Genomic DNA, 12141 nt, shown 5'->3' with positions numbered 1-12141 from the left:
TGTGTACAGCGTCCTCTTCAGGTCACCACAGATTGCGGGGACATCTCCTGTGTACAGCGCCCTCTTCAGGTCACCACAGATTGCGGGGGCATCTCCTGTGTACAGCGCCCTCTTCAGGTCACCACAGATTGCGGGGACATCTCCTGTGTACAGCGTCCTCTTCAGGTCACCACAGATTGCGGGGGCATCTCCTGTGTACAGCGTCCTCTTCAGGTCACCACAGATTGCGGGGGCATCTCCTGTGTACAGCGTCCTCTTCAGGTCACCACAGATTGCGGGGACATCTCCTGTGTACAGCGCCCTCTTCAGGTCACCACAGATTGCGGGGACATCTCCTGTGTACAGCGTCCTCTTCAGGTCACCACAGATTGCGGGGACATCTCCTGTGTACAGCGCCCTCTTCAGATCACCACAGATTGCGGGGGCATCTCCTGTGTACAGCACCCTCTTCAGGTCACCACAGATTGCGGGGACATCTCCTGTGTACAGCGTCCTCTTCAGGTCACCACAGATTGCGGAACATCTCCTGTGTACAGCGTCCTCTTCAGGTCACCACAGATTGCGGAACATCTCCTGTGTACAGCGCCCTCTTCAGGTCACCACAGATTGCGGGGACATCTCCTGTGTACAGCGTCCTCTTCAGGTCACCACAGATTGCGGGGGCATTTCCTGTGTACAGCGCCATATTCAGGTCACCACAGATTGCGGGGACATCTCCTGTGTACAGCGTCCTCTTCAGACACCACAGATTGCGGGGACATCTCCTGTGTACAGCGCCCTCTTCAGGTCACCACAGATTGCGGGGACATCTCCTGTGTACAGCGGCCTCTTCAGGACACCACAGATTGCGGGGACATCTCCTGTGTACAGCGTCCTCTTCAGGTCACCACAGATTGCGGGGACATCTCCTGTGTACAGCGCCCTCTTCAGGTCACCACAGATTGCGGGGGCATCTCCTGTGTACAGCGCCCTCTTCAGGTCACCACAGATTGCGGGGACATCTCCTGTGTACAGCGTCCTCTTCAGGTCACCACAGATTGCGGGGGCATCTCCTGTGTACAGCGTCCTCTTCAGGTCACCACAGATTGCGGGGGCATCTCCTGTGTACAGCGTCCTCTTCAGGTCACCACAGATTGCGGGGACATCTCCTGTGTACAGCGCCCTCTTCAGATCACCACAGATTGCGGGGACATCTCCTGTGTACAGCGTCCTCTTCAGGTCACCACAGATTGCGGGGGCATCTCCTGTGTACAGCGCCCTCTGTATGTCACCACATTACATTACAGAACTTCCATCTTCTTCTGGTGAAGCCTTCTTTTTTGTGATTACATGTTGCTTAGTGTCGTTGTCTGATGAATGGTAGATTTCATCTTCGGATATTTATCAGAGGTCTTAAGATTTATAATTGACTGATATTTGTTCTGTTCATTATTCCCTCCTCCTTGATTAAAGCTCCAGTTCCAGCTGCTGAACAGCAGCCCCAGAGAACATTGCTGCCCCCACCATGCGTCACTGTGGGGATGGGGTTCTTCTGTTGAGCGCATTGTCAGCTTTGCATCTTTTGGAATTACAGCAAAACGTTCCACCTCAGTCTCAGAACACTTGCCCCACATGGTTTTGGCCGACACGATGGAGGTTTTGGTAAAACTTAGCCGGGTATGGATGTTTTTCTTTTGATATAAAATGCAACTAAGAAAATTTCAGAGAAATCCTCCGCGAGCAGCGGCACTTTCTTGGGGCTAATCAGGTTCAGTGTAAATGACTGCGGACAAGCGCTGACTACAGCGTAACATGTGGGATAATGTGATTGGCTGTCCTGAACAAACTCAGTCCCGATTATAAGAAGGCGTGCACACTTATGCAACCACATTGTAGTTTTGTTATTTCTATTTCCCCCCTAAAAAGATTTCAGTTTCTTTCACAATAGATTTGTACAAATTACGAGAAATATTAAAGGTGAAAAATGATTCTCCTGGGTAGGATTGTAACATAGGACTAAGCCTGGCATTTTACCCGAGGTGTGTAGACTTTTTATACAAGCTGCATGTAAGAATATGATGTAGTATACAGCCTCATGCGCACTCCGTGATGGCACCGCGACACTACCTCACACTCTCAGTATCTCTCATGTGTCGGAGGAAGACCCCCACAGGGTCATTACCTGTGAATCCCACTGCACTCGATGCACAGAGTCACCCCCAGGTTGATACTCGTCCACTCCGGCTCTGCTGCACGGCAGTCACAGCACACGGCGTTCCCTGGGACTCTCAGCACCGTGTCCTGGGCACATATCACATTGCCCTTCTCTTGTGCTGGAGCCTCGGATGGTGAGCGGGACAACCTCTGGGGAAAGCGGGCAGTCAGGATGTATCGGACCAGCAGTGGTTCATGTCTCCATCACTGGGCTGCAGTAAGAACTCACCAGGCTCCCGCTGTCCCTTCTCTTCTCACTGTAGGCCGTAGTGATGCTCTTCTGAACAGCGCTGACCCACAAGTCCAAGACGCGTTCCGACTCCGCCTGGAGCATGCATGACCTAGAGAAGAAGACCCCTGAATATTAGACTCCTGTCATGATGGTTCTTTTATCACTCGTCATCTGGAATCGAGAGACCCGGACCCTACACATGTAGAGATACAATGGTGAGGAGCAGATCCTGACCCTGTACATGTAGAGATACAATGGTGAGGAGCAGTCCCTGACCCTGTACATGTAGAGATACAATGGTGAGGAGCAGATCCTGACCCTGTACATGTAGATATACAATGGTGAGGAGCAGACCCTGACCCTGTACATGTAGAGATACAATGGTGAGGAGCAGATCCTGACCCTGTACATGTAGAGATACAATGGTGAGGAGCAGTCCCTGACCCTGTACATGTAGAGATATAATGGTGAGGAGCAGTCCCTGACCCTGTACATGTAGAGATACAATGGTGAGGAGCAGACCCTGACCCTGTACATGTAGAGATACAATGGTGAGGAGCAGATCCTGACCCTGTACATGTAGAGATATAATGGTGAGGAGCAGTCCCTGACCCTGTACATGTAGAGATACAATGGTGAGGAGCAGATCCTGACCCTGTACATGTAGAGATACAATGGTGAGGAGCAGTCCCTGACCCTGTACATGTAGAGATATAATGATGAGGAGCAGTCCCTGACCCTGTACATGTAGAGATACAATGGTGAGGAGCAGTCCCTGACCCTGTACATGTAGAGATACAATGGTGAGGAGCAGATCCTGACCCTGTACATGTAGAGATATAATGATGAGGAGCAGTCCCTGACCCTGTACATGTAGAAATACAATGGTGAGGAGCAGACCTTGACCCTGTACATGTAGAGATACAATGGTGAGGAGCAGTCCCTGACCCTGTACATGTAGAGATACAATGGTGAGGAGCAGACCCTGACCCTGTACATGTAGAGATATAATGGTGAGGAGCAGACCCTGACCCTGTACATGTAGAGATACAATGGTGAGGAGCAGACCCTGACCCTGTACATGTAGAGATACAATGGTGAGGAGCAGACCCTGACCCTGTACATGTAGAGATACAATGGTGAGGAGCAGATCCTGACCCTGTACATGTAGAGATACAATGGTGAGGAGCAGTCCCTGACCCTGTACATGTAGAGATACAATGGTGAGGAGCAGTCCCTGACCCTGTACATGTAGAGATACAATGGTGAGGAGCAGATCCTGACCCTGTACATGTAGAGATACAATGGTGAGGAGCAGACCCTGACCCTGTACATGTAGAGATACAATGGTGAGGAGCAGACCCTGACCCTGTACATGTAGAGCTACAATGGTGAGGAGCAGTCCCTGACCCTGTACATGTAGAGATACAATGGTGAGGAGCAGTCCCTGACCCTGTACATGTAGAGATACAATGGTGAGGAGCAGATCCTGACCCTGTACATGTAGAGATATAATGGTGAGGAGCAGTCCCTGACCCTGTACATGTAGAGATACAATAGTGAGAAGCAGATCCTGACCCTGTACATGTAGAGATACAATGGTGAGGAGCAGACCCTGACCCTGTACATGTAGAGATACAATGGTGAGGAGCAGTCCCTGACCCTGTACATGTAGAGATACAATGGTGAGGAGCAGACCCTGACCCTGTACATGTAGAGATACAATGGGGAGGAGCAGTCCCTGACCCTGTACATGTAGAGATACAATGGTGAGGAGCAGATCCTGACCCTGTACATGTAGAGATACAATGGTGAGGAGCAGATCCTGACCCTGTACATGTAGAGATATAATGGTGAGGAGCAGATCCTGACCCTGTACATGTAGAGATACAATGGTGAGGAGCAGATCCTGACCCTGTACATGTAGAGATACAATGGTGAGGAGCAGATCCTGACCCTGTACATGTAGAGATACAATGGTGAGGAGCAGCCCCTGACCCTGTACATGTAGAGATATAATGGTGAGGAGCAGACCCTGACCCTGTACATGTAGAGATACAATGGTGAGGAGCAGATCCTGACCCTGTACATGTAGAGATACAATGGTGAGGAGCAGACCCTGACCCTGTACATGTAGAGATATAATGGAGGGTAGTGTAGTCTTACTTTGATGGGGACACAACTTCAAAGCAGAATCTTCTGTCAGCATCAGGACACAACTTCACAGCACATAGTCGAAGATCAACAATCACAACCGTCAGAACATTCTGGAAGAAGAATCAGTCATTCCATCGTAATACACAATATAAGTCAATGAGGGGCAGAGTGTGGAGGACTCCATGCTGACTACACTGCCTATACGGAGCGTGCGTATGGTGTGAGAGGGTGTCAGCCTCACTGCTGTAATGCCATGTGACCAGACATGAGACCACGTGCCTCGCGCTACATCACCAGCTCCTCCTCTATTACTGCTGACAACCAGCATGTCCATCATATGTGGAAGGTTGTCAGCGCCTCCTTCGGCCACCAGTATGACCAGTAGGAATATGAGCTTATTTACAGTCCAGGAATGGCTTCCAATGGAGCTGCGTGTTCTCATCACATCACCTGACTGAGGAATATTGAATTTCACTAGTAGCGCACAAAGATCCTGACACGACCTAACGATCAGCAATGTTTCATGAGAGCAGAGAACAGGGGCTGTGGACGTATGAAAGGTGTCGGTGTGATAGAAAATATTACAAATCCTTGAGGTCCCTCATCTCCCACCACCCTTCTCCTTTGTCTTTCATGTACCATTTGTCTTGGAGAGCTGGGAGATAGCAATCACACCTGTCTTTATGGAAAATGGCAGTGACACAGCTATGTGAAGAAGATTCATTAAAATGCGAGGATTCCCCCTTTATGTCCAGGATTCTCTTTATACCCACAGAGAGAGGGAGACAGGAAAAGGTAATTAGGATCTAAGTGGATCAAAGAAGATCTCGCACCCTTTACAAATAGTCACTGTGACCGTACATGAGAGCAGACATTGTGTCTCCAGGAGAAAATATGGACTATCGGAATTTCTATCCATCCGATATTAATGAGACGTATATTATCGGCACTGGGATAACAGGCAAACATACACATATTTCCTCAATTATAACCCCATCAAAAGGCCCCAGATCCATGGGGGCCCTATACCCACCAGTAGTTGGCCGTGTTTGGTTTCTAAGCGTAGCTAAAATCCCGATAGAAAAGATGACATCGGTCTCGACCTTCTGTGATCGCTCTATGAGGAGTTATTAGTCGTGATGAGCAAATATACTCGTTACTCGAGATTTCCTCCAAGTATTTGTTCGTGCTCGGAGATTTAGTTTTTCTTGCCGCAGCTGAATGATTTACATCTGTTAGCCAGCATAACTACATGTGGGGGTTCCCTAGCTACCAGGCAACCCCCACATGTACTTATGTCACTAGTAATTATATAAATTGGGATTTCCTAAAAGTATGAAAGGTTGAGTCCAGCCCACAAGCGGGACATTGAGCATCGTAGAGGGGTGTGTGGGTAGGACTCAGGATCTGATAAAAGATAGATCCCAATTATGATCAGGGTTCGTACAGAGAGGTACATATCCTGTGTATGGAGGGACCCCGTCTTGACGGCCAAATCATAGCGCTCTCCTTTGGCTAAACTGAATCGTCTGTGCGATCAGTGTAGTAAGTTCTCCTGATAATCCCTTTTATTTTCTGTAACTGTTTACGCTGTATTGTTTTGTCCCCTTGTAAAACCTTTTTTATATCTTTCATAAACACTGCTTCCCTTTGGATTTAATATAAAATGTAATAGTTCTGTTCCTTCTGCTCTGTAAACTACGCCTCGAAGCCATAAGCTACTATTTAACGGTGTCCATTCGACCAAAACAGATTAGTGGTTCTGGCGAGTAGTCTGGGGCTATCTAAGAGTTAGCTGCGAACTTACCGGGGTTTGTACACATATTCCATGTGTTGGAATCTGGAGGTGTATATGCCGTACGCTCAACATTAATTTTCTGATAGCCGGCCTAGTGGTGCGAACAGGCTGCGGCCTTCTCCGTTGATCGTAGGCCAATCGTGTAATTGTCCGGATGATAGGGGGCAGCAGAAAGCTGTTCGCTTCAAACATCACAGCGGGTGGTGCTTGTGACCTTCCCGGCCTGTGATATCAGGGATTTGTGGGAAAAAGAAAGTCCTGACTAGTGTTGAGCATTCCAATACCGCAAGTATCGGGTATCGGACGATATTTGCGGTATCGGAATTCCGATACCGAATTCCGATACTTCCCGCGTATCGGATAACGGAATCGGAAGTTCCCAGAATTCAAACTGAACGCAGCAGCCAATGAGGAATGATTGGAAGTGTGGGCACATCCTGTTTAGCATGGTGGGCATGTAAGTACTGGCAAGGCTGTGATTGGCTGCTGAAATGATGTCACTCTGCACTATAAAAAACGCTGCCGCCATTTTGCGCTCACTCTGCTGTGATTTCAGTTAGGGACAGGACGCTGTGTTCTAACTGAGGGCCAGTTGAGCTAGCTAATTGCTTTATTTTCCTTTCCAAAGGCTAATTTAGCAAAACGCTGTGTGTTCTTCACTGTTCACCTTGCTCTTGCCTTGCAGCGCTGTTTTAACAGCGTTCTGCAAGGTCTCTGTGTGTGTGTGTGTGTGCAGCTCACTCTGTAGTCTGTGTGCAGCCATATACCCGGTTGTATTCAGCTCAGGGGGGGTTCACACTGCCTCACACAGTTGTCCTTTTTTGCTCATAGTGCAGCCTGCTGCACATTTTTTCTCAAATTTCCTATTAGTGTTTTTCCACCCGTCTCCAGCTAAATTGTGGAAAAACACTACATAGGATAACCTAGAGGGGGGGTTTTGGGCCTTGCAGCGCCGTTTACAGCTGTCTGCATGGTCTCTGTGTGAGCGCAGCTCGCCCTGTAGTCTGTGTGCAGCCATAGCCGGTTGGATTCAGCTCAGGGTTCGTTACTGCCTCATACCTTGAGAAAATTTTTCCTTTTTTTCAAATAGTGCAGCCTGTTTAAAATTTTAAAAAAAAAATTCCTATTAGTGTTTTTCCACCCGTCTCCAGCTAAATTGTGGAAAAACACTACATAGGATAACCTAGAGGGGTTTTTTTGGGCCTTGCAGCGCCGTTTACGGCTGTCTGCACGGTCTCTGTGTGAGCGCAGCTCGCCCTGTAGTCTGTGTGCAGCCATAGCCGGTTGGATTCAGCTCAGGGTGCGTTACTGCCTCATACCTTGAAAAAAAATTTCCTTTTTTTCAAATAGTGCAGCCTGTTTAAAATTAAAAAAAAAAATTCCCTATTAGTGTCTTTCCACCCGTCTCCAGCTAAATAGTAGAAAAACACTAAATAGGATAACCTAGAGGAGGTTTTTTGGGCCTTGCAGCGCCGTTTACGGCTGTCTGCACGGTCTCCGTGTGATTTAAACTAGCTCTGTAGCCCGATCTGCAAAAAAAAAAAAAGTAAAGTTCACCAAACACAACTTAACACTTGTGTAGGCCACATTTGAAAAATAATAAAGTTTAGTCCACAATTTACAACATTAGTGTTTCTTACACCTGTTAGGAGGAGCATTTCAGGAATAAGCACACTAAGGCCTTAGTACTTTTCTGCTTATCTTTATCTGTCAACCAAGATGAAGAGGGCAGGGAGTAAGGCACGTGGGCGTGGGCGCGGAGCAGGGAGAGGAGCAGGGAGAGGACGTGGTGATTCTGTGCCTGCTGCTGGCGCCGGTGACTCGTCGTCACTCAGTTTCAGCAGGGAACAGTCCTTCATGCGCAGCTTTGTCGGAGAGCGCCGTGCACCGCTGCTGCGTGAAGACCAAATTGAAGCCGTTGTCGGGTGGATGGCAGCTAACGCCCCGGCATCGACTTCAGTTAGTGCCACATCCTCTCAGGCACAGACCACTGGAGAGCAGCCATCTGTCTCTTCACCACCTGCCAAATTGGCCAGGCAGTCAGAGAGCCCAGGACAGGAGCCGTCTCTACTTCTGTTCTCTGAATCTCTTGGCTTGGAAACAGGGGGCCAGCCAAGCAGCATTGGAGAAATGGAAGAAGAGGCAGTGTGCAGTGATGCCCAACAGCTTTGTCTCTCTGACTCTGAAAAGCCGGGTGGGCCAGTGCCTCCGGTGACCACAGCGCAGTACGCATCTGATGATGAAACTCAGGTGCCGCTTTCTGGTGCGTACTGTGCTGCCGAGACTACCCAGGAGGAGCAGTTGGTGGCAGAGGGTAGTGGAGATGATGAGGCCCTTGACCCATCGTGGCGTGAGGAACAGGAAGGTGGTGGGAGCAGCTCTGAGGAAGAGATTCCCCGAACGGGCCAAAGAGGGAGAGGGAGGGGGAAGACTGCGGAGCCTGTAGCCTCCACTTTGGCACCCGTTAGGAGCCTGTCTCTTTCCAAAGCCAAAAAGGGCGCTCCCAAGACTTGCAGTGCCTGGTCCTTTTTTGACACAGTTGCAGATGACATTTGTTTTGTCAAATGCAAGCTGTGTTATCAGAAAGTAAAAAGAGGGAAAAATGTCAGCAACCTCAATACCACAAATATGTGGAAACATGTGCGGACCAGGCACGCGGTGGAGTTACAGAAACAGACTGAAGATGTAGGCCAACCAACAGCGGCAGCTACCACCTCTTCAGCTCGTGTTGCCTCTTCCTCCAGCTCACACACAGCTGGTTTGGCTTCCTCCCAGGATCGCCATGGAAGAACCTCTGGCACTGTTGTCCAGAGACCTAGTGTAATTCCACCCACAGCACCACCTTCCCAGTCATCCTCACACTCCCGGTCTACTCTACAGCCATCGGTAGTACAGGCATGGGAGAAAAGGCAGGCATTCTCGGCCAACCACCCCCGAGCACAGGCTCTGAATGCAGGCATTGCCAAACTTCTGTCCCTGGAAATGCTCTCGTTCAGGCTGGTGGAGACTGACAGCTTCCGTGACTTGATGGCATTGGCAGTCCCACAGTACAAGGTGCCCAGCCGCTTTTACTTCAGCAGGCGAGCTGTCCCTGCCCTGCACAGGCATGTTGAGGGAAACATAAAACATGCGCTACTGAACGCCGTCAGTAGCAAGGTCCACCTCACCACCGATGCGTGGACCAGTCAGCATGGACCATGGACAGGGGCGATACCTTTCCCTCACTGCCCATTGGGTTAATGTTGTTGAGCCAGGTACAGATCGTGCGATTGGCGCAGGACATGTCCTGCCCACTCCAAGGATTGCAGGAATCCAGTCTGTACGCATTGACTCCTCCTCTTACACAAGTTCCTCAGAATCAACTCTGCAGGAGCCGTCACAGTCCACCTCCACATGGACCCGTGAACGTTTACCTATGACCGACATGAGCACAGCCGTGGCCAAACGTCAGCAGGCCGTCTTGAAACTAGTTTCATTGGGGCATCGAAGCCACACAGCGCAGGAGCTCTGGAATGCCATCAAGCAGGAGAGCGATGTGTGGTTACTGCCAGCGAATCTCCAGCCAGGCATGGTAGTGTGTGACAATGGCCGAAATCTGGTGGCAGCTTTGGCCCTTGGCAACCTCACTCACATCCCATGTCTGGCACATGTGCTCAATTTGGTTGTGCAGAGTTTTCTGAGGGACTATCCGGATCTTGATGCCCTGCTGCACAAGGTCCGCCTAGAGTGTGCTCACTTGCGGCGTTCCAGCTTGGCCAGATCCCGCATTGCTGCTCTGCAGCGCCGATTCCGCCTTCCGGAACACTGCATCATATGTGACCTACCTACCCGGTGGAATTCCACGTTACATATGTTGGAGCGGTTGTGTGAGCAACAGCAAGCAGTTATGGAGTACCAGCTGCATCAGGCGCAAAGAAGTCGCAGTCAGCGCCGATCAGACTTCACAACCACAGAGTGGGCCACTATGAAGGACGTCTGCCAGGTTTTGCATCCTTTTGATTATTCCACGCGGATGGCAAGTGCAGATGATGCACTAGTCAGCATGACTGTCCCCCTTATCTGCCTGCTTCAGCAAACTTTGCAAGGGTTAAGGGATGATGTTGTGGAAGAGGTGGAGGATGAGGAGTCACCTTTTCCATCAGGTTCTGGAGAGTCAGCGCCACGTGGTTCCTCACAAAGGGGTACGCAGGGGCCAATTTGTGAGGAGGATGAGGAGGAGTCAATGGAGGAGGAAGAGCTCCGTCCAGAGGAGGGAGCGACACAATTGTCCAGTGGTCAGTGTGTACAGCGAGGGTGGGGTGATGACGAGCGGGCAGAGATCATGTCTCAAGCAGGGGACAGCGTTTCTGGGCCAGTTGGCACTCTGCAGCACATGGTGGATTTCATGCTGCAGTGCCTGAGAAACGACCGCCGCATCGACCACATTCTCAACATGCCTGATTATTGGGTGTTCACCCTCCTCGATCCTCGCTACCGGGACAACGTCCAAAACCTCATCCCTGCGTTGACCCGGGAGCGTAAATTGCGGGAGTACCACGACACACTGGTGAATTCCATCATCTTCTCCTGTCCAACTGAGAGGAGTGCTGCTAGTGCTTTACAAAGCAGCTCAGTGCGTCGAGGCAGTGGGGGAGGCTCTGCCCAAAGAGGGAGCAGAAGCAGTGCCTCTGCCCAAGGCAAGCCCAGTATGGCACAACTCTGGCACACTTTTGTGTGCCCGCCCCAAATGTCTACACCATCACCGGCGGCTCCAGTCAGCAGGAGGCAACGGTTCCGTCAGATGGTGACAGACTACATGGCTTGCCCTCTTACTGTACTCCCAGACGGCTCTTCCCCGTTCAAGTTTTGGGTCTCTAAGCTGGATACATGGCCAGAGCTAAGCCAGTATGCATTGGAGGTGCTGGCTTGCCCTGCGGCTAGTGTCTTATCGGAACGTGTCTTTAGTGCCGCAGGTGGTGTACTAACAGACCGTCGCATGCGACTGTCCTCCGATAACGTTGACCGGCTTACTTTCCTGAAAATGAGCCAGGCCTGGATCTCGCAGGAATTTGCCACTCCTCTGCCTGATTAAGTAATTGGGTGTCATCCAGGTCTCCTGCTGTGTTCATCTTTCTACCACCTGAACAGCTATTCCTGGGCTCCAACACCGCCAGTTGCGGCTCAGAAGTGCAGGCTGCACAGTAAAAGCATACGACCCAGTGTTATTGGGTTTCAGTAACGTCAGCTGATCCCCAGCTGTGTAGCCGGCAATGTGTCCTGCGCCCGCCACGCTGGCACAACAACCTAAATGTAAGGGAACCTGTCCCCCCCCCCCCGTCGTTTGTTACTGAAAGAGCCATCTTGTGCAGCAGTAATGCTGCACAAGGAAAAGGTAGCTCTTTTGGTTTAGCTCCTTGCACACGCAGAACTTAACACTTATAAAATGTGTTCACTGATACCGTTATACCGTCCCGGAGCTGGGACTTTCCTTCGTAATGTGACGCAGCACAGCCGTCATTCCTACCCCCTTGGTGCCATGCGCTGCCTCCTCAGCGTTGTTTTAAGCTGTCACGGAGCCTGCGCTGTTCTGTTATCCCTTGGGCATGCCCTATTTGCGCTGCCTGTCTTCTGACATAATTTGGTGTCAGGCTGGCTGCGCCTGTGCGGCCGCGCTGCCCGAGATCCCGCCTCGCAGTGTCTTCTGATTGAGTCACACTGCGGGCCTGGGATCCATGGGCATGCGCAGTGCATATCTTCCCCTCGGGCTCTCGCTCATTTCCCT

At 50.5% G+C, this 12141-nt stretch overlaps 1 protein-coding gene across 2 annotated transcripts in view; it reads right to left on the bottom strand.

Moving 5' to 3' along the window:
• The window catches only part of ACAP1 (ArfGAP with coiled-coil, ankyrin repeat and PH domains 1), a 268373-nt gene that overhangs the window by 85923 nt on the left and 170309 nt on the right, over positions 1-12141 (bottom strand). For both annotated transcript variants that reach the window (XM_069767645.1, XM_069767646.1), the window contains exons 12-14: positions 4592-4692; positions 2423-2534; positions 2162-2343 (exon numbers count right to left, since the gene is read on the bottom strand). In XM_069767645.1, coding sequence (XP_069623746.1) covers positions 2162-2343; positions 2423-2534; positions 4592-4692 — 395 coding nt within the window. The remainder of the gene's footprint in view (positions 1-2161; positions 2344-2422; positions 2535-4591; positions 4693-12141) is intronic.

The sequence above is a fragment of the Ranitomeya imitator genome, chromosome 4, assembly GCF_032444005.1.
Source record: "Ranitomeya imitator isolate aRanImi1 chromosome 4, aRanImi1.pri, whole genome shotgun sequence".
In the NCBI taxonomy this organism is placed as follows: Eukaryota; Metazoa; Chordata; class Amphibia; order Anura; family Dendrobatidae; genus Ranitomeya; species Ranitomeya imitator.
Note: the sequence above shows the minus strand (reverse complement) of the source record. Positions and strands in the feature narration are given on the sequence as shown.